The sequence below is a fragment of the Syzygium oleosum genome, unplaced genomic scaffold (assembly GCF_021117445.2).
Source record: "Syzygium oleosum isolate NSW1041296 unplaced genomic scaffold, Sole_v2.1 Sole_v2.01, whole genome shotgun sequence".
Lineage (NCBI taxonomy): Eukaryota > Viridiplantae > Streptophyta > Magnoliopsida > Myrtales > Myrtaceae > Syzygium > Syzygium oleosum.
In genome coordinates, this window is record NW_026607485.1 from 25,951,136 (window position 1) to 25,974,148 (window position 23,013).

The 23,013-nt window shown below is 43.3% G+C and overlaps 3 protein-coding genes and 1 pseudogene across 3 annotated transcripts; 2 read left to right on the forward strand and 2 right to left on the reverse strand.

Moving 5' to 3' along the window:
* Positions 1–5,534: 5,534 nt before the first annotated feature.
* LOC130140262 (probable pectinesterase/pectinesterase inhibitor 7) lies at positions 5,535–13,202 on the forward strand (annotated as a pseudogene).
* Positions 13,203–17,155: 3,953 nt separating this feature from the next.
* LOC115664559 (probable pectinesterase/pectinesterase inhibitor 41) lies at positions 17,156–18,943 on the forward strand. Its single transcript, XM_030586480.2, has 2 exons — positions 17,156–18,176; positions 18,297–18,943. The coding sequence occupies exons 1-2, from the start codon at positions 17,156–17,158 to the stop codon at positions 18,941–18,943; spliced, it is 1,668 nt and encodes a 555-aa protein (XP_030442340.2).
* Positions 18,944–19,524: 581 nt separating this feature from the next.
* Positions 19,525–20,127, reverse strand: LOC115664558 (pectinesterase inhibitor-like). Its single transcript, XM_030586479.2, has one exon. It carries the CDS (start codon positions 20,125–20,127, stop codon positions 19,525–19,527), a length of 603 nt encoding a protein of 200 aa, XP_030442339.2.
* A 1,970-nt stretch (positions 20,128–22,097) lies between these two features.
* Positions 22,098–22,769, reverse strand: LOC130137375 (secreted RxLR effector protein 161-like). Its single transcript, XM_056308342.1, has one exon. It carries the CDS (start codon positions 22,767–22,769, stop codon positions 22,098–22,100), a length of 672 nt encoding a protein of 223 aa, XP_056164317.1.
* Between the last annotated feature and the right edge of the window lie 244 nt (positions 22,770–23,013).

The following is a 23,013-nucleotide window of genomic DNA, read 5'->3' on the forward strand; positions in this document are numbered from 1 at the left end:
CTAACCGTTCTACATAACACGATTGACATTGACGTGAATATTTTTTTTTTTGTAATTTTTCAAAAGAATTTCTTATTTTTTATATTTTTTTTCCATAGTGGCTGGCGAAGGCACTGGGGCCTCGCCTAGGGTAGACCTCACCAGTCATAGGAAAGAAGCCCTTGAGACCTTCGCGTTCTCGCCAATCACAGTGGAAAAAAATAAAATAACATATAAAAAATTAAAAATTTCCATCTATGTCAGCGTCGGTCGTGCGACGTAAGACATCTAGCATCCATGTTAGCGATTTTTGGCTAAAATTGGTTGGAATGACTACATTGGCAAATTGTCAAAAAGTTCATGATTAAATTGGCCAAATTAAAAGTTTAAAACTAAATTGGCACTAGTATAGTATGTTTAGGACTTTTTTGGAAATTAATCCAATGAATTCCTCACATTAGTAGACTTTGATTATCTTGGTCATCATCTGCATACTGACTTGTGCATATGTCACCCGGTACTAGAGGTGGCCACGGGCCGGTTTTGGCCCGGAACCGGAACCGGAACCGGCCCGGTCAAACCGGGCCCGGCCCGTTGACCGGGCCTCTGGTTGGAACCGAACCGCCCGTGGCATACGGTCCCGGTTCCGGCCTGAAAAATTTGAACCAGCCTGAACCGCCGGTTCCGGGCCGTTTCGCGAAAAAAGAAAATTTAAAAAAAAAAAAAAGCTGGCAGGTTAAAGACACACTGCAAAGGTGTGGCTCTGCAGCCATGCCGCAGCTGGCAGCAGTACTGACCAGGAGAACGGGGACGGGCCAACGGCCCAACCAAAAAAAAAAAAAAAATTTATTTATCCGCAGCAGGCTCGCAGCACGTGCAGCCCGCGCGTGCCGCAAAGACTCCAGGGTGCGGCCCGTTGGGGCAACGGCTAGTAGCCCCAACGGGCGTTTTTATAATAAATAAAAAAAAACACATAACCGTTGCAATTTTGCAACGGTTATGTTTTATTTTTTTTAATTCTAAATTTTCTTCTATTTTTTTTCTATAAATTCTCTCAAATTCTCACAATACACACACAATTCTCTCAAATTCTCTCCAATTCTCTTCTCTCAAGTCTCAAATTTTCTCAATACTCGAAATTCTCTCAAATTCTCTGAAATTCTCTCAATTTTCTCAATCCACGCAATTCTTTCTTAATTCTCCCAATTAATCCGCTCAATTCTCTCAATCCATTCGAAAAATGGCAAGTGGAAGTCGAGTGCCAACTGGCAAAGGTAAGAATATCGCGACGGAATCCCATCATTCTTTTGATCCTCGTGAATATGCAGATTTTCAAGATGATGAAATTAACATTTTTCACGATGTGGAGCGCGTCCTGACGCAAGAAAGTTTTCATCCTCCTGCTGAAATATCTACAACAAAGGAAGCGGAACGGGAATTTACATCTGACATTTGGAATCACTTCACGAAAATGGAAAGGTTTGATATCGGTCAAAAAAGGTATGATATAATTTGTAAATATTGTGGAAAAATATATAAATATACAGGTGGACAAGGATATGGAATATTTAAACGACATCTTATGAGCAAACATACAACCGAAACGGGAATCGATATCGGGCAACAACAAATTTCCGGGTACGTCAATCCTAACACTTCCCCTTTATTTCATTTTAATGAAAAAACTTATAAGGAAGAATTAGGCAAATTTATTTCCGTTGAGCATTTAGCATTTAATTTTGGAGAAAGATTTGGTTTTAATGAATTTGTACAAAAAGCATGTGCTCCACAAGCAAAACGTGTTTCTAGAAATACAACTAAACGAGTAATTAAAGATCTTTACAAAAATGGAAAAAATGATTTACAAAATTTTTTTATGCAATTTAATGGATGCGTGCATATAGGTAGTGATATTTGGAGTGATCATTGGCAAAATCATTCTTACATGGGCATAACATGTCATTGGATAGATGACGAGTGGACTATTCAAAAAAGAGTTATTGCATTTAGAGTTTTCGATGATCATCATACGGCAAATAATATTTATAGACTAATTAGGCAAGTTTTAGAAGAATATTATTTGCTTAAAAAAAATTTTTCAATTGGTTTTTATAATGCCGCAGCAAATACCGCTTCAATTGCCGAGTTAGAAAATATTTGTAAACCCGCTTTTGGCGGAAAATTTTTTCACATTAGATGTGCTTGTCATGTTTTAAATTTATGTGTACAAGATGGTTTGAAAACTCTTGATATTTTTCTTCAACCAATAAAAACGGCGATTCAATTTTTATGGAAACATCCCAAAAAAATGAAAGAATTGGGTAGATTTTGTAGAGATAATGGCAAAAAGCCAAAAAGATTTCCAAGAGATGTTCCAACTCGTTGGAATTCTACTTTCCACTTGCTTAGTGAATTTTTAGCATATAAAGATTTATTATATGCATTCATTTCTAATAATATACCTGAGATTAATTTATACCCACAAGAGTGGCATATTTGCCAAAAAATTTTAGATCTTTTAAAGGTTTTTAATGATGCAACTTATACTTTGTCTGGTGTTTATTATCCTACTACACATTTATTTTTAGTAGAGTGTACTAATATTGTCGGAACTTTTGATGAATATGAAAATGATGTTGAATTACAACATACTATAGTTGCAATGAAAATGAAATGGCTTCATTATTATAGTGAAATTCTCATGATTTATTTAGTTACTTGTGTTTTTTATCCGTGTTGCAAATTGGATGGCTTAAATGATTTTTTGCGTGCGTATTATCAATGTTTACATTATGATGTGACAAATGTTACAACCATAGTACGTGAGGTTAAAAACGTAGTAATAGAATTATATAATGAATTTTATACTAAATATAATTTAGGTGATATTAGATCTTCTCAATCTATGGAGATACAAAATGACAGTACAGGTAAAATTAGTAGAGGGTACCAACTTTTATTACTTAGACAAAAAAAATAAAAGGGAGTAATAGGAAATATTTCTAAATTAGAGAGTTATCTAACCATTTTATTTGAGTTTACTGAAGCCGAAGGTGGTACAGATTTTTTTATTTTGGATTGGTGGAAGAGGCACGCAAGCCAATACCCAATCCTTTCTCTTATTGCAAAACAGATTTTTTCAACCCATTGTTCCACAGTTGCGGTCGAACAAGCATTTAGTGCCGGAGGTAATATTTTGAACGAACATCGTTCAAGATTATATCCAGAATCAGTGGAGATGCAAGCTTGTGTTGCTGATTGGACGAAGGCTCAATACCGGCAACAAGAGATAGATCGGAATAATGAATTCGAATTCTTTAACGACGGAGATACTACCGCACGCCACTATCGGTAGATGGAACGGGTAGTGATGATTGAGGGTAAAAGAACTATTGGAGTTGGCAAATATTTCGGGAACTCTTGTTTCTCATACCGGGTACGCCCACGTGAACTTAGGGAAACGGAAATATAATCCGACGATATGTGACCTCTGGTCCCCTGCGCACGGAATGCTTAGGTTTAGGGATAATTTTAGAGTATATATATTGTACTCCTTTTTTTTTAAGATCATTGTAACGAATTGTAATGTGCTTAATGATAATTTATTAAGTTGAAGCCCTCTCTTTCTCTCTTGTCTTTTTGTCCCCAAATTTGAGTACAATTTACATTTTAATCACAATTTATATTGAATAATGTTCTATCACAACAATAGTATTTTTTTAATTTTTTTTATTTTCATTTCTGTTTTTCTTCTTTTTCTTTTCCTTTTCCTTTTCTGTTTTTCCTTTTTCTCTTTTGTCTTTTTTCCTTGTTTCTGTTTTTTAAAATTATAATTTATATTTTAATTTTTTTTTCTTCCTCCGCGCCGCCGGCGGGCCATGGCCGGGCCGGGCGCGCCATGGCCGGGCCGGCGCGGAGGTCGCGGCGGCCGGGCGAGGGGCCCTCACCGGGCGTGGGCGAGGGCGGCCTCGCCCGGGCCGGGCGAGGCCGGGCGAGGCGAGGCTCGGCTCGCCTCGCAATCGGGCGAGGCTCGATCTCGCGCGGCGGGCGAGGCCGGCTCGCCTCGGGCCGGGCGAGGCCGGCCTTGCCCGACGCCCGGCAAGGCTCGGCCTCGCCGCAACCGGCGAGGCTCGACCTCGCCGGCGTCTGGGCGAGGCCGGCCTCCGGGCGAGGCTCGACCTCGCCGGCGTCGGGCGAGGCCGGCCTCGCCCAGCCCAGACGAGGGCCGGCCTCGCCCGACGCCGGCGAGGGCCGCCTCGCCTAGAGGCCGGCGACCTCCGCGCCGGCCCTGGCTATGGCCGGCCGCGGAGGAAGAAAAAAAAAAGAAAAGGAAAAGGAAAAGGAAAAGGAAAAGAAAAAAAACAGAAAAAAATAGGAACCGGTTCCGGTTCACACTTGGCCACGAACCGGAACCGCCGGTTCCGAACCGTGGCCACCTCTACCCGGTACTACTCAACTAATACACATTAAAAGCCTTTGATTGTCTTGGTCATCGTAAAAATAATATAAGGAATTTTTCAAACAATCTTCCCATATTTGATGATGATAAAACAATCTCTGAATATCCAGATATGATAACAAATAATAAATATATTGAATTTAAACGTGCCCGTAAAGGAAAAGGAGGATGAAGGTGTTTGTGAGATGGGGGAAGACTACGCTGAGATAGCTGTAGGTGTTGAATTATGGGTTTAATGAGCTTTAGGTTTAATTGGGTTTATCGGATAAACTTAACTAGACTTAGTGAATACTGAATAGACGTATGGTGCGGTCACAAAGGTTTTGGGCTTAGTGTTAGCATGATGATAAATAGGCCACTTTCGTTCATAATGGATACAGGGTTTTGGGCTTAGTATGTTCACAATGAAAGCTGGACTTGTTGTGGCTTTAGTTGAAGTTAGGGGGTTCTTGAAAGTTCTTTTACTCAAAATGGCTTGGTGTAATGGCCCAATTTGTGTCCATGGCCCGTTCCGAAGGTCTACCGCAGCCCATTTTCGGACCGTGTAAAAAATTGCGAGCGCAATCACGAAAAATGAATATGCATACATTTCCTTTACGATTAGTGTTGGTAGAAACTGTTTTCCGCGCCTTGTGCACGCTATGAAAAGTAAAGTTCTTCCCAGCAAGCCCTTGAAAGATCTATAGATGGATCCTGTTTTTAACTCTCATGTCTAAATTCGCCTCCTCCAAACCAAGTATATAGATGTCAGCTTGGGAATGATAGTAGATTCGATTTGCTTTTTCTTGTCCGAGCATATTAATGAACACGTTGTTTCTTCTGGTAAAACCATATAAGGTAAGGAACAAACAAAGGCCCACGCACCCTCCTGACTTCCCATCTTTCTTCGTGTCCTAAAATTTTGCATTGAAAGCTAGCTCGAGATCGATACGCCTTTTCTCTGAATTCCGTTGCGGTTGACTTTAAAAAATTCTCCGGCTAGCAATCACAATACGAAGACATAACCATCTCTCTCGCTCTCGCTCTATAAAAGCCAGCGAAACTAAACCTAATCCACCATTAATCACAACTCTCTAAACCATCTCTTTTTCTAGCAATGGCAAGCACACCCACTTTCGTGCTGTTCCCTACCCTTCTTATTCTTCCATCCTTGGCCCCTCTAGGTTTTGCGCGTGCCGACATTGTCTATACCAGCCTCATCTCGATCGGGACGATAAGCATGTCCACTCTGTTAAAAACGTAAAACTATATTGTAATTTTTATGAATGTTTTTGTACATCTTTATCTCTCTTTTCAGCTTCTATTTATAAGAAGTTAAGGGTATAAACAAAACAATAATAAATCAGAAAGAAATCAATGAGTGATTGGAAGAGATTCACTGAATATTAGGAGCGATTGCTGAACATCGGGAATGGTTGCTAGAGATCTACTGAATATCAGATTCCAGATTTGATATCATTTGACATCGGCTAGACACTTAAATTCCGCTTCGGTTCTAGAGCGAGCTACAGTCCGTTGTTTACGGGAGCTCCACGAAATAAGATTAGATCCAAGAAAGACACTATAACCACCAACAGACCTACGAGTGTCATGGTCACCTGCCCAACTTGCATCGGAGAAAGCATGTAGTTGACAAGTAGAGCTGCGAGTAAGCAGAATGCCATAATTAGTAGTACCACGTAGAATACGCTTAACGAACTGCCAATGTGTATCGGTGGGAGCATGCATGAACTGACACGCGGTATTCACCACACAGGCAAGATCCGGCCGAGTGATGGTAAGGTACTGGAGAGCACCAAAAGTACTACGATATAAGGTAGGATCATTAAATAAAGCTCCGTGCTACAGTAAAGACGGGTCAGTACCAGTAACACAAGGAGTCGTGACTGGTCGAGCATCTTGCATATTGGTACGTTGAGGAATATCGTGTGCATACTTGCCTTGATGGAGTAGTAGACCTTTGTCAGTTCTTTGCAATTCAATGCCGAGAAAATAATGGAGCTCACCGAGGTCCTTAATAGTAAATTCTAGTTGCAGGGATTCAATTAGAGCAGATAAAGACGCTGAGGGTGACCCAGTTAAAATTATATCATCTACATATACCAAGAGAAAGACATTGTATGCTGCCGAGTGAAGCATAAATAAAGAGGAGTCAGCGCGAGATACTTGAAACCCAAGAGAGAGAAGAAAAGAACTTAGTCGTTGATGCCATGCACGCGGTGCCTGTTTTAGTCCATAAAGTGAATGTTGAAGACAGCATACATGGTGAGGATGAGTAGAGTCGACGAAGCCTGGAGGCTGCTGCATATAAATTTCCTCTTCAAGATGACCATGGAGAAAGCATTATTCACGTACAATTGTCGAAGCTGCCATCCCTGACTGAAGGCAAGAGAAATAACGGTGCGAACCGTTACATGTTTTACCATGGGACTAAAAGTTTCATGGAAATCTACCCCTTCTTGTTGATTGAAGCCTTTGGCAACTAACCGAGCCTTGTATCTTTCAAGGGATCCGTCAGCCTTCAGCTTAACTCGAAATACCCACTTACAACCAATGGGTTTGCACTATTTCGGTGGAGATACAAGGGTCTAGGTTTGATTGTGCATCAAGGCAGTGTATTCTTCATTCATAACCCCTCGCCATGCTGGATCTTTATTTGCTTGAGTGAAGGAAGTCGGTGTCGATATTGAGGAAGCTTCGGTTTGCAGGCCATAAGTGTGATCAGCCCAAAGTTGACGCCGCGCCAAAGTTCCATCCCGCCGCCTTGTCACCATAGGATGAGATGAGGCAGCTGGCGGTGAAGGAGAGTTGGAGGTGCTGTCACTATCGTTTTGAACATCAGTAGTGGGTGGATCTGGGAGCAAAGATGACTCCGATTCTGAAAAAGGTGTTGGAGAATTTTGCTGAACCTGTACAAGAGAAAGAAAATTAGTTGGGGCAGTAGAGATGCGCTCCATTGACTAAGGTTGTTGCACATTTTTGTTCAAAAATGGAGGGAGAATAAGACATTCTGAAGCCGCAACAGTGGTTTGACAAGCATTCATTGAACCGGAGGTAATAAGGGAAATAATTGCTCATCAAAAATTGCATCGTTGGTGATGTAGATGCGACGATCTCTTAGAGAATAGCAACGGTAGCCCTTGTAGCATGATGGATATCCTAGAAAAATGCATAAATGAGATTTGGATTGGAGCTTGTTCTTTGCATAAGATCGAAGATTGGGGTAAACTGCACACCCGAAAACCTTGAGGTGCTGAATAGAGGGAACAACTTTATGAAGTGTCTCCCATGGTGTTCGATTCTGTAGAACTGGTGTCGGCAGCCGATTGATAATATGTACTGCAGTCTCAAATGCAAAATCCCAGAAGCGAGGCGGCACAGAAGCATGGTTAAGCATTGAAAGGCCCATTTCAACAATATAGCGATGCTTTCTCTCAGCTGTGTCATTTTGATGATGTTGATGAGGACACGAGGTCCTTTGATGAATGCCACGATCCTGTAATAAACGCTGAAAAGAGGTCGACAGAAATTCGCGTGCACAATCACACTGAATGGCTTTGACTGTGGTGGAAAATTGATTTTCCACAAAATTAAGGAACACAGAGAAAATGGAGAGGAATTAATCACGAGATTGCAACAAGTATAGCCATGTAAATTTGGAATAGTCATCAACAAAACAAATATAATACCGATTATTAGATGTAGAGGTTACCGGAGCTAGACCCCATACATCAAAGTGAATTAACTGCAACGGAAAGGTAGACCTATGATGGGTGGGTGCATGAAATTGACTATGACTCTTACTAGACATACATGCAGGACACGGTGAGAGTGCCACCGGTGATTTATTAAGAACTTGACAAACAACTGAGAAGGCGGCATGACCAAGTCGGTTGTGCCACATACGAACAAGATTGGTTGCAGAGGCTTGGAACACGGACGGAGATGACAATTGCGAAGAAGACGCTGGAATGGAATAAAGGTCCTGATCAGTTTCCCCTTGAAGTAGAGTCCTCCCTGCGTGACGACACTTCACAAAAAAGGAGTTTGATGAGAATAGGAAATCACAGTTGTTTTCTTGACAAAACTGACGTACATATAGCAAATTCTTTTTGATTATGGGAACAATGAGAACATTAGACATACGAAAATGAGGAGAAACATAGCTACCTATGTGAGTAATGGGTAGATGGGACCCGTAACCTATGGTGACTTGTTGGGATCCAAAATAAGGCCGAACATTAGACAGACCGGAAGGATTATTTGTCACATGGTGGGTAGCACCAGAATCAGGATACTAGGATTCACTGGAGAAGATGGAAGGTGGAGGAGGAATTTCAGCCAAGTTGAGCTGAGGAGAAAATTCGGATGGTGGATGTTGAAGATATCTGTCACGGCAAACATTGGCACTGTGACCGTGTTTGTTACAAATTTGACACCGAAGATTGCTTCGTCTCTGACTCTGGTTATTGCCAAAACATGGATTGAAATTGGTGTTGAGATTCCGATTGTGATATTGTTGGCCAGCCCCTCGATAATTTTTGTCTCTTCCTTCTTGATTCCGATTTTGGAAAGAATGCCCATTACCTCGAGACTATCTGACAGCATGTTGTTGTCGTGATCTTTGAGGTTGTGAGGAAACCATTGTAGGCCCATCAAAATGTGCAGCAAATGCAGCCGGTGGAGCAACAGTAGACTCCATGAGGTCTAAGCGTGCTTCATGGGACAATATGAGACCGTGAAGGGCATCTCTAGTCATTGTTTGATTTTGACTTTGCACTGATATGGATACTGCAAGGCTTTGATATTCGGCTCCCAATCCACGAAAAATGTGAGTTTGATACTCATGACTCGTCAATCGAAGCAAGTTGGTCTACAAGAACAGTGGCTTGTTGAAGAAATTCCGTAACTGTTTGGTTACTTTTCCGAAGAGCTTGCAGCTGCATTCTAAGATGAGTTGCTCTAGCAAGATTATGAGCAGCATAAGATGTACCAAGGAATTCCCATGCTTCTGTGGATGTGTTGAAATTCGAAAGCTGACCGACGATGGCGTCGGATGTCGTTCTAAGAATCCACCCAAGTGCAATTTGATCGCGTGTTACCCACTCGTCATATGCTGGGTTCGGAATAGTGGTTGTGGTTCCATTTGCTGTTTGCACAATTTGGCTAGGTGGACATACTGAAGATCCTTCTACAATTGGTAGTAGTTTGCTTGCTCGAAGACACGGTAATAAGCGTGCCCTCCAAATAAAAAAATTGTCTCCTGTGAGCTTGACTCCAATTGCTGGACAGGAGATGGAATTTGCAGGAATTCCAGTGGCTGTGGATCCAAGTACCTAGGTTGTTAAGCCAGGGATGGTACTTGAGATCGAAGCAGATGTTGAAGAAGGTGAGGATGCCATTTGAGAATAAAAGAAAGCTTTAGCTAGAAAACTCTAATACCATGTTAAAAACGTAAAACTATATTGTAATTTTTATGAATGTTTTTGTACATCTTTATCTCTCTTTTCAGCTTCTATTTATAAGAAGTTAAGGGTATAAACAAAACAACAATAAATTAGAAAGAAATCAAGGAGTGATTGCAAGAGATTCATTGAATATCAGGAGCGATTGCTGAATATCGAGAATGATTGCTATAGATCTGCTGAATATTAGATTCCAGATTTGATATCCTTTGACACACTCCTTACCCTTCCATTTGCAGATCCAACCTGCCAAGCAATGACAGCGGGGACATCTATTACTACGGCCGCTCCTCCGTGCACAAGTCCCTCTCGCAGGCCCGCAATTTCCTCGCCCTGGTTGACAAGTACCTCGCCAGGCAGGCCTCCCTCACTATTCCTACCCTCCGCGCCCGTGAGGATTGCCGCTTCCTTGCCTCGCTCAACCTCAACTTCCTCCTCAGTTCCTTTCAGGCCATCGATGCAACAAGCTCGGCCCTCCCGACGCTCAAGGCTAACGACATTCAAACCCTACTTAGTGCAATTTTGACCAATGAGATGACGTGCCTCGATGGTCTCCAATCGACTGCCTCAGCATGGAGCATGACAAAAAGCCTCTCCGTGCCGCTTGCCGACGACACCAAGCTATATAGCATCTCGCTTGTGCTTTTCATGAGGGCCTGGGTCCTGAAAAAGAAGAAGGGTAAGGGTGGTGCTGGCGCATGGCAGCCGAAGAGCCGGAAGCTACCGTTCCAGAACGGCCGCATGTCATTCAAGATGTCGAGTTGAACACGAGAAATTTACGACTCAGTGACGAGGAGGCCACTCCTTCAATTGAGTGGGGATGATTCGGTCTTGGTCAGCGACATCATGGTGGTAAGCCAAGATGGGACCGGGAACTTTATAACCGTCAACGATGCGATCACTACAGCTCCGAACAACACTGACGGCACAAGTGGGTATTTCTTGATATATGTGACCGCCGGTATTTACGAGGAGTATGTGTCCATTGCCAACAACAAGAATTATCTCATGATGATCGGAGACAGCATCAATCAGACGGTGATCACTGGCAACCGGAGCACGGCCGATGGGTGGACCACGTTTAACTCCGCAACATTTGGTATGACTGCACTTTGCACTTTGCATTCTCTGCAACCTTAGCGTAATGTAGGTGCTATATATGTATTTGATCAATTGGATATAAGTGATTTTCTTTCTACCTAAAAAGAATTTAGAAAAAAGGATTTTTGAAGTTTCATAATAGTTTATTGGGTTCCTCATTTAAACTTTTCCATGACGGGAAGAGGGACAGGGAACTCATTATTAAAGTATTGGGTGGTTCACCAACTAAATTAATTTTGAATTATGCTGTCTCAACTGGGAAAAGTATCAAAAAAGTCTTAGGCTCTGTCGTTTCGCGGAAAATGTTATGTTTCTGGAAAATATTTTCCAAGAAGCCATTTTCCTAGAAAATGGCACAATTTTCCGGTGTTCGGTTGAAATATAAAAAATTCTCGGAAAATATTTTCCGTTGTTCGGTATGGAAAATATTTTCCACCTTGCACTACTTTTAATAATTTTTATTTTTATTTTTAAAAAATATTTTTAATTTTCTTTTTTCTTTTCTTTTTTTTCCTTCTTATTCTTTCTCGGCCGGCAGCGGCTAGTGATCGTCCACAGGTGAGGCTGAATCTCGCCTGTTCTGGCGAGGCTCAAGCTCGCCGGCGGCCGGCCGAGAAGAAGATAGAAAAGAAAAATAAAAAATAAAGATAATTAAAAATAATAAAATATTAGAATTTCAAAAAAATTAAATAAAAATAATTATAATGAATGATGAAAGAATGAATAAAAGAGGAAAACATTTTCCCCACTTTTGAAGGTGTTTTGTCCATTGAGGGAAAATATTTTCCATGGCTAGTTTATTTTCCATGAAACAAACACCGGAAAATCCGAAAAATATTTTCCTGGAAGTTATTTTCCGCGAAACAAACGGAGCCTTAAACTTATTGCATTTGTGCCAATTCAGTTATAAATCTTTCAATTGTGTCATTTAGTCATAAACATTTTAACAATTTACCAATATAATCCATCCGGCCAATTTTAGCCAAAAATTGATAACATGGATTCGAGGCATCCTATGTGGTAAAGTCGGCACTGATGTGGATAAAATTTTTAAATTTTTATTACTTTTTTTCTTTTTTTATCTTTCCTTTCTTTTTTTTCCCAAATGTGGCCTCGTGACCTCACCAACCAACAGGCAAAGGCGTGACCCTCGCCAACCCAGAGTTGTAATAAAAAAGAAAAGAAAAGAAAAAATCAAAAAATATTAAAACTTTGTAAAATTTGTCCGCATTAGAGCCAATCATGCCACGTAGGACGGATGACGTTCATGTTAGCGATTTTTGACCAAAACTGGTCGAATGGACTACATTGGCAAATCGTCAATAATTGAAAAATCTAATACTGAATTGACACAAGTGCAATAGATTTATGACTTTTTTAGCACTTTTTTCCGCCTTAACTAACATGTCTCCGCAATTGGATTTGATATAGTTAGACTAAGATTAATTATCTCTAAACTCTATCATAACGATAGAGATCGATCTCATGTATTCATAATTGCTATTGCAGCCGTGGTAGCACCAAATTTCGTGGCAGTAAACATGACCTTCCGGAACACGGCCGGGCCGTAGAAGTACCAAGCTGTGGTCGTCCGTAGTGGAGCTGACCTATCGGTGTTCTACAGCTGCAGCTTCGAGACGTACCAATAAACTCTTTATACACACTCCCTAAGGCAGTTTTATCGGGAGTGCGATTTTTATGGCACAATCGACTTCATCTTTGGCAACGCAGCCGTCGTCTTCCAAAACTGTAACCTCTACCCTCGCCTCCCAATAAGTGGCCAATCCAACATGATCACCACCCAGGGGCGAATGGACGTGAACCAAAACACAAGCACGTTCATTCACAATTGCACCATCAGGGCGGCTGACGACTTGGCCTCAAACAATACCTCTGTGCAGACATATTTGGGTAGGCCTTGGAAGCAGTACTCAAGGCAGTGTACATGCAAAGCTTCATGGATAGTCTAATTAATCCCGCCGGGTGGCAAATCTGGGATGAGGACTTCGCTCTGAGCACTATATTACACCGAGTATAACAATACTGGGCTCGGATCGAACACCACGAACCGGGTCACGTGGCCTGGGTACCACGTGATCAACGCCACGGATGCAGCAAACTTCACGGTGCCGAGCTTCTTGCTCGGGGACAACTGGTTGCCTCAGACGAGCGTGCCTTATGCGAGCGGGTTGATATAACCATACGACTCCAAAATGAAGGTCAAGACCAATCTGTTTCGAAAGGAGAAAACCGGACAAGGACAAAAGGACTCTTATGAGTGGAGATGACAAGTTAGCTACTTTGTTCTTTCATTCTTGTCATTTGTTGTCAATGTGCAATAAAAGGATATGATCTTCTTGATCAGAGACGGTTAATTGTTTTATACGGACACGTCGTGACGATTCACGAATCAAGAGGCGTCGGTGGATTTATGCTCTAACCGGAGTGAAGAGCGTCTATTTCAAAACTCCAGCTCAACTCATATCCATTTTCACCTATAAATATAAAATAGAATGGGCCTAACTTTAACATCAATTCGAACATATATTGTATATAGTTATGGCGCAGGATTTGGGGGCCAACATTGTTTCGATAAACTTTTCATAGTGTTGAGATAATGTAAATTTGAGATATTAGTCGAGGACCAAAAGAATTTCGGACACCTCATTATTTACTTGTTGAAGTTGAGGTTATGTTTATAGCGAGATGCCACTCAATATTCTTTCGTGATGTCAATATCATCTGCTAATTAAAGGTATGTCACCGAAATTATCTCTCATTTTCGCTAAAGAAAATCTTAAGTTATGCAAATAATTCATATGTAGCCCACGTCCTATATGGTTGTTCCAGCAAAGGATCAATCTTCTATGCAACACTAAATTTTACATGGAATTCATCTAAACACACAAAGGCTCGGACAACTTTTCCGTTAACTAACTCATGTTGATTCAGAAAATCAAATGAAATCTACTTCAAGATCTCAAAAAAAAAAAAATTTGGCGACCGTGTTAAGATATATGCATTACATGAACTGTGTGTGCAAATTAACCACTGATTGATTGATGACCATTGTCAATGTATCTTTCTTTGGAAATAATAATGAAATTCTCAACAAGTGAGACTTGGAGCATCTAATTATTTTCAAATTTTTAACTCAATATTGTTCAACGGTGTTCCTTCAACTAGTAATCACATACTTAAATGTTAATTCACTTGCAAGATTGCTTCGGTTTAAATGCAATTGGAAAACATAAAGACACGAAATTATAAAGACTGTATTTGTTTCACGAAAAGTTTGATATTTTTGAAAAAAAATTTCAAAAAATTATTTTTCAGAAAAATGATAATACGTGCCTTTTGTTGTTTGACCATGTAACTCGCCTATTCTGAATAAAGCAGGAGGAAAAGAAAAAAAAAACCTTTGACCCCGACAGGCTGATGTGATACCTAGTACGATATTTTAGTAATTTTGCTTATGTCAAGACAAAATTATTATTTTTTTTTGGTCGGAGACAAAATTATTAAGAAAAGGGTTAATACCACGGAAAACCCTAAACTGGTACACTTGTGACACATTTACCCCAAACTATTTTTTGACCATAAAAACCCCAAACCGGTACATTGTGACAATTTTACCTCGAACATACCACAAAAACCCCAAGGTACACATGTGACAATTTTACCCCAACTAATTTTTAATATTATTTTTTTTTATTTTTTGAATTTTTTTGAATTTTTTCTTTTTTCTTTTCTTTTCTTTTCTTTTGTTTTTTTTTTCTTCACTTCAACCTCTGGCCGGTCGCCGGTCCGGCTGACCGGCCGTAGGAAGGAAGGCCGGCGAGGGCCGCCTCGTTCGACCCAAGCAAGGGCGACCCTCCCCGGATCTAGCGAGGGCGGCCCTCGCCCGACCTCGAGCGAGGGCCGTCCTCACCCGCCCAGCGGGCCGCTCGCCCGAAGTCCGGCGAGGCAAGCTCGGCTGCAGTAGTGGCAGCCCTCACCCGACGCAGCGAGGGTCGCCCGCCTAAGCTCGGGCGAGGTCGCCCTCGCCCGACGCCGGCGAGGATGCCGCTCGCCGACGCGGCGAGGGCAACCTCGCCAACGCAGCTAGGGTCGCTCGCGGATCCGGCGAGGGCGCCTCGCCCCGATACCGGCGAGGATCGCCCTTAGCCCCGGGCGGGCGAGGGCGGCCCTCGCCCGACGCGGCGAGGGCGGCCCTCGCCCGACGCCGGCGAGGGCGGCGCGCTGACGCGGCGAGGGCGGCTCGCTCGGCTGACGCCGGCGTGGTGGCGGCCTCGCCCGACGCGGCGAGGGCGGTTCTCTCTTCGACGCCGGCGAGGACGGCCCTCGCCGGCTTCCGCCTCTGGCCGGTCGCCGGACCGGCGACCGGCCAGAGCTTGAAGATAAAGAAAAAAAAAATAAAGGAAAAAAATAAAAAAAAATAAATAAATATTCGAAAAAAATAAAAAATAATATTAAAATTTTAATTCAGGGTAAAATTGTCACATATGTACCAGTTTGGGGTTTTTTATGGTAAGTTCAGGGTAAAATTGTCACAGATGTACCAGTTTGGGGTTTTTTATGGTCAAAAAAATAGTTCGGGGTAAAATTGTCACAGGTGTACCAGTTTGGGGTTTTTTATGGTCAAAAAAATAGTTTGGGGTAAATGTGTCACAAGTGTACCAGTTTAGGGTTTTTCGTGGTATTAACCCTTAAGAAAAAGCCCTTAAATGAGTTTTGTCGAAAAGATGAGCCGCCTATTGATGTAAAGCCTTTAAACACCGGAAAAAAAATATATTTTATAAAATGACTTCCGGAAAATATTTTTCAAAAACATAATATTTTTCACGAAATAAACGAGTACTTGTTTATCCGGCCTAAAACGACTGATATAATATTATTAACTTGATTCAGTAGAACGGGTCTACTTCAATCATTGCACATTCACAAAAATGTTAGCTATTGGATTCTCTAATACTAAGATTTAGTGAGGGGTAAATTTAGACATATCTCAAAAGTATTGCGTGGTTCATCCACCCACTCAATAATTGGTTTAATTTAAACACATAATAATGACAATTTCACTCTGTTAAGGATTATCACATGCAGCAGTGGTACTAACAAATTCGAGTTTGTATCTTACTACAATTTCCTAGACTCCTTGTCCGTGTCATCACCGGAATAGAATCAGAACTTGATCTGTAACGAATTTTATGGTACCAAAATAAAAGGATACCTGACACTAGGAATCTACAATCAAAATCCCAGAACTTCCAAACTTTGCTAGGATTCAGCTGATAAGTACGTGGATCCTAGAAAGGATCAAGACAATTTGGATACACAAAACAAATTAATGATAATTTTACTTGGTTAAGGATCATTACATGTAACCGTAGCCGTACCATTGGAGTTTGTATGTTACTACAATTTCTAAGACTACTTGTCTCTGTCATCACCACGATTGGGTAAGATGTGGATCTCAATAATTTTTTTATGATATTAAAATAGATGAATACCTAATACTCGACTGTTCTAACATCTCAAGAATCTACGATTAGAGTCCCAAAAGTTCCAAACCTGTTAGGATTCAGTTGATAATTCAATGCATCCTCAAAATTCTGGAAGGATTGGTGCAATTTGGATACATAAAACAGACTAATGATAATTGAACTCGGTCAAGGATTATTACATGGAGCGGTGGTGATAATGAGGAATTCGATTTTGTATTTCACTACAATTTACTAGTAGCGCTAAGGAATTGGATTTTGTATTTGACTACAATTTCTCAGGCTCCTTGTCTCTGTTATCATTAGGATTGAATAAGAAAACGATCTTAAATTAATTTTATGAAAATTAAAATTAACGGATATCTACCGCTCGAGTGTTTTAACGTATCAGGAATCTACGAGTAGAGTTCCAAAAGTTTGAACTTGTTAGGATCCAGCTGATAAGTACATGGATCGGAAAGGATGAGGATTAGAACAATTTGAGTACACAAAACACATCAATGATAATTACACAGGGTTATGGATTATTACGTGGAGCAGTAGTATTAAGGCATTGGAGTTTGTATCTTTACTACAACACTCCTTGTCTCTGTCTTCCTCAAAAACCTTTCTTGGCTGCCTCGTTCTCCATCACCCTCTCTTCCAACATGTCGAAGCCACACTTCTTCCTTGCTCTTCTTCTGCTTCTTCTTCCTTTGCTTTTTGCATGCTCTAACTCTCTTGCCCTAGAAGATGACGATATCCATGCAAGGAATGTGAGCCTCGTCTCGGCGGAAACCGCGTGCAGCTCCACTCCCGACCCTGCCTTCTGCTTATCCGCGCTGCATGGCCCTAATGCCGCCGGCGACTTCCGCCACTTCGGCCGCTACTTTGTGCGGAAATCCCTCTCCCGAGCATGCAGGTTTCTCTCCCTGGTTGACGAGCATCTCTCGAGAGTGTGGGCACGCCTGACGGCTCCCAAGGCCCAAGCCCTCGAGGATTGCCGCCACGTCGCGGCGCTGAACGTGGAGTTCCTGCTCAAATCTTCGAAAGCGGTCGATGACAAGGCCGGGGAGCTCCCGGACCAAGAGGCGGATGATGTCCGGAGCATGCTTAGCGCCGTTCTGACCAATCAGGCGACCTGCTCGGACAGTCTCCAGTGGGCCGCGGCCGGCTCGAGGATCAAGGGCGGTCTGCCCGTTCGCCTTTCAGAGGACACCAAGTTGCACAGCGCTTCCTTGGCGCTGTTCAACAAAGGTTGGTCCTCGAGGAAGGGCGAAGCAGCCATGCGGTACTCCGAGAGCACACTAACACCCCTTAGACTCAGCCAGGTCTCACTGAACATGTCAAGCCTAGCTCGTGCTTTTCATGGGTCTCTAAGCAAGATGAATATTTGCGCTGCGGGTCAACATAACAGAGTGTTGATCCGCGACATGGTGGTGGTGAATAAGGACGGAAGCGGGAACTTCACCAGCATAAACGAGGCCGTCGCGGCAGCTCCTAATAACGGTGACGGGTCCAATGGCTACTTCTTGATCTACATAGCTGCAGGCATCTATCAGGAGTATGTTTATGTCAACTCGAACAAGAAGAACCTCATGATGGTCGGAGACGGCATCAATCAAACTGTGATCACCGGAGATCGCAACAACCGTGATGGATGGAGTATTCTTAGCAGTCCAACATTTAGTAAGAAAGCTCTCAAATATATGAATAACGTGTCTTCCTTTTCCATTTGTTTGCAATAATGTTTCTATTATGGTAACGGAACAGAGATTTTATTCAGAATCTTGCACTGTTTTGTGACAGCCGTGGAGGCACCCCATTTTATTGCAATGGACTTGACCTTCCGGAACACAGCAGGGCCGGAGAAGGGACAAGCCGTGGCCGTCCGAAACAGTGCCGACCGGTCCATGTTCTATCGATGCAGCTTTGAGGGGTACCAAGACACCCTCTTTACACACAGCTTCAAGCAATTTTACAGGGAGTGCGACATTTACGGCACGGTTGACTTTATCTTCGGAGATGCAAACGTGGTCTTTGAGAACTGCAACGTGTACCCCCGCCGCCCCATAAAAGGTCAGTACAATGCCATAACTGCCCAAGGGAGGACCAATGAGGGCACGGACACAGGCATCTACTTCCGTAATTGTACCATCAGAGCTGCTGATGACCTGGCGTCGAGCAATTACTCGGTGGAGACGTATCTAGGGCGGCCGTGGAAGGACTACTCGAGGACGGTTTACATGCATACGTTCATGGATAGTCTGATTCACCCTGCGGGTTGGCACGATTGGAATGGGACTGATTTTGCGCTGAGCACACTTTACTATGCAGAACACAATAATACCGGACCCGGTTCCGATACCACGAACCGAGTTACTTGGCCTGGATACCATGTGATTAGCGCGGACGAGGCACCGGATTTCGGCAGATCAAACTTCTTTCTTGGATGAATGGACCGACATCGCGGATGAAGAAGACTTTTATACCTAATTTTTTCTTAGGTTGCTCCTGGACAAGCAATTGCCTTAGAGGGAATAACTCACATTGTTGGGTTTGAGGGAGGATCTTTCCAAGTTGAGTTAGGGTTACCTCGTTTTTTTTTTTTTTGGTCAAAAGGGTTAGCTCGTTTTAATAGCCATTATTCTTTTGTTTTTGTTTTAGGAACCGATTTCCAACTAGAGATCGGGAGAGATTTATGTTACATCTGCCGAGTGCTGAGTAATAGAACAAAGTGTTTTAGGAAACTTTTCTTCTTAAGCATATTGTCACCGCTTGCACAAGCTCCGACATACTCTAATCTTATGGGGTAAGACCCAATGATCCCGCATGTCGTTGATAAGATGGAAAAGCTACCGTTGTTCACAAATCACGACGGATTTCGATCTTCCCATTACATGAAACTCAAGAACGTGAATCACATGCAGACTGAGCTCCGCAATCTCAATCATGAGTCACAACAAGAGCCGACTCTATATATGAGACGTCGTTACAAATTTAAAGAATAAAAGGAGAGGCTCATTGCTACCTCCATTCAAGCCTTCAGGAGTTTGACGATGCCCAGGGCATTGTTACACAACTGCCGGAAAATCAGGTTCCTATGGGACAAGATGTTCGGCCCAGTCGCCAGCTGCTGGAACCCCGCCTCGCAAGTGTCGGCATCAGCTATGGCCGTCTTCACCCACGTGCGCACGTCGCTGTATGCCTTCACGGTCAGCGCGGCGACCGAGTCGTCGAGCTGCTCGACCGCGTCCACGTAGTGGTCGGCGCAGTCGCTGAGCCCCTGCTGGACGGCGGGCGAGAGGGTCGTGTCATTGAGCAGGCCCTGGATGAGCGCGGCCGTGTCGCTGGCATTGGTGGCCGCGACGCGGAGCGCGGCGATGGCGAGGATGCCGACGTCGGTGGCTGAGCCGACATCCGGGACGGACTGGAGGCTCGATAGGCACAGGTCCCTGTGGTTCGACTTCCCGCAGACCTTAGCCACGAGGCCGGCGGTGGCGGTGGCGGTGGCGGAGGCATTGGCAGCGGTGGCGGCGGCATGAGCGGCGGAGGCGTGAGCGGCGACGCCGCGGTGGCCGAGGAGGGCGAGGCAGAGAGCCAGGGGCAAGAGGGAGAGGGAGAGCGAGCACAGCTTCATGGTGTTTGTGTTATTTCCCTTTTCTCCTCGTTCAGTGGGGAATTTCGTCGAACGGGTGGTGGGTTGTGAAGGTAAAAGGGGAGGGCTTTGGGAGCAATAATGTAGAGATGGGGATGGTTGGTTAATCTGTTTGAAGGAACCAAAAAAGAAGGTTTTGACGTTTGGGTGTATGAGTTGGGCTGAATCGAGGTGGACGGTGCGGAGGAGGAGAGAGACGCCACCGGTTGCAGGAGGATGCGCTCCACCGCCTGCCCCGTTCTCTGTTCTTGCCAGATACCCGCTCCCTACGTGCTAAATTAACCCCTCTCTTTTGACTGCGTTTCAAGCTTTGTTTACCTTTTTTCCTTTTACTTTGATGCAAACCGCACGATACCCGCCAGGGCGTTCGGCCGAACGAACTTTCGGACGACGGGTAAGATAGAGTTCGAAAATCCTGGCAAGCCCGGACGCCAAACCGCCGCCGGCTGGTCTTAGGTCGGCCCAATTCCGAGCCCGTAATTCTAGTCTCTCTCTCCAATACTATTGTCCGGCCGAAATTCAAGTCTTGCCGTCGGATTTATGTTCAAAATATGCTGGAAATTGCTGAGCCAGCAACATCTGCCATGTGAGCCCTACATGTGTACGTAGTCCAAACCTCTCCACGCCAGCCAAGTTTCCCTGCATTCATTGACCGCCACGCGTATAAATGGGCCTCTCACATTTCGGATATTTCGAAATTCACTCTATTCTCTCTCCCCTCACTTATTTACGTTTCTCTAAAAGTAATTGGAGATACGTCTATATGTATCTAAACTGAAAATGAGGAAACCATTGCTGAATGCAATGGAATTGATCTTATTGGGACCATCGATCAATTTGGGCATACTTACAAACATACGAATTGCCTATTAATAGTTGGTCTGAATTTGATACTTTCAAAAGATTTCAGATCGAAATGTGATGGACTTTACTAAGTTTTCCAAAAAAAATAATACAGAGACTAGTTTTGTCACTAAAATAAAGCATATTGACCAAAATGGGTTGTCCCTAAAAGTAATGGACCAAAAGTGTAATTCTATTTTAAAATTTTCTATACATAGGCACCCGTGTCAATAGCCAATGCCAACTCAGCAATTTCAGTCAAAATTTGATCGAAAATTTTGACCAAAAGACTTATATTGTCGTTAGAGAATAGTGTAAGTTGTACCCAAACAATATATGAAGACCAAAAGTAGAACCTCCAAAATTACAGGGACCAGAAGTGTAACTTCATAATGTGATCTGATTAGGGACGATTGGTTCCATCGTGGATTGGTTCTCTGCCTAAAATTGGGAATCGGATCGGACGGTTCTAAAACTAGACCGGACCAAAATCGGCCCAAGAACCAGGCCATGCATAATTGGCCTGAGAGGGGTGATGGGTGAGAGGCACTGGAAGCCAATCTTATGAAGCATTTCAGACATTGGAACACCATTTTACAATACACAACATTGAAGGGACGTATCGAGAACCGAAACAGAACGATCACGCAGAAAACAGAGAAAATAGACGATGCACGAATTTACCTGTGTTCACCCTATCGTGGTACGTGCCGCAAAGAGATTTCACTATGTTTTCGGTTTACAGCCACTCAACTCGTTACAATGATAAGAAAAACGAGCAAAATATATATATGCTCCAAACGGGCCCAAAACCTAAACCTATATAAAATCTCTTAATCTCGCACTATACGGGCCAGCCCAAACCCGTTGAGGTTTCGCGCGCCCGAACTCCCCGCCCGCCGACCGGCAATGAGACACCGTGTCGGGCGCGCGCCCGAACCCCTCATTCCGCACGCATGGGTCACATGTCGTCGGACAACACTTCGCTTCCTAAGCTCACGTGGCGCATCCTGTGAGAAACAAGGGTCCCCAAGTATTCGCCAACTCCAACATTCTCCCACTTGGTGGATACTTCGTGCAAATGAGGGCCTTTCCAATATCATTCTTCTTCAATCCAATCGCAGAGAGCACCATTCAAACTTCGCACCTGTGACGGCTTTAGTAAGGAAGTCAGAACTATTTTCTACCGTGTCGACCTTTACAAGCCGAACCTCTTTCTTCTCTACTTTTTCTCGGATGAAATGATATTGTATATCAATGTGCTTTGTGCGTGAGTGAAATGCTGGATTCTTAGCTAAATAAATAGCCCATTGATTATCACATCTCACCTCTATGGCACCTTGCTCAAAACCGAGCTCCAAGCACAATCGCCGTAACCATACGGCCTCTTTTCCAGCATGAGTAAGAGCCATATACTCAGCCTCAGTAGAAGAAAGCGCTACCACGCTTTGCCTCCTGCTCATCCAACTCAATGCAGCACCAAACAATGTGAAAACATATCCGCTAGTGGACCGTCTACTATCAATATCTCCACCCCAATCAGCATCTACATGGCCTACGATATCAAACATGTTTCCATTCCCTGTACCTTTAAAACATAAAGAAAAATTCAAAGTTCCACGAAGATACTTGAAAACTCTTTTGATCGCATTCCAGTGTTCTCTACCCGGGTTAGACATGTATCGACTCAAGACTCCCACTGCTTGGGCTATATCCGGACGCGTGCACACCATAGCATACATCAAGCTACCCACCGCACTCGCGTATGGAATTCGGGCCATCTCTTTAGCTTCTTCATCCGTTTTTGGACATTGTTCCGTATAGCTTGGTCCCTAAAGGTATAGGGGTACCAACAAGCTTTAGCCTATCATATTGAATTTCTTCAATATTTCTTTTATGTATTTCTCCCGCCCTAGCCACGCCTTCCGTTTCTCACGGTCCCTCCTAATCCGCATGCCCAAAATAAAATTTGTGCCCCAAGTCTTTCATTTCGAACTTTTTGGCCAGCAAACTCTTCACGTAATT

Coding starts and splice junctions, on each gene's coding strand:
- LOC115664559 (XM_030586480.2), top strand. CDS start 17,156: ATGTCGAAGCCACACTTCTTCCTTGCTCTTCTTCTGCTTCTTCTTCCT. Junction 18,177..18,296: donor TCTTAGCAGTCCAACATTTA/GTAAGAAAGCTC, acceptor GTTTTGTGACAG/CCGTGGAGGCACCCCATTTT.
- LOC115664558 (XM_030586479.2), bottom strand. CDS start 20,127: ATGAAGCTGTGCTCGCTCTCCCTCTCCCTCTTGCCCCTGGCTCTCTGC.
- LOC130137375 (XM_056308342.1), bottom strand. CDS start 22,769: ATGGCCCGAATTCCATACGCGAGTGCGGTGGGTAGCTTGATGTATGCT.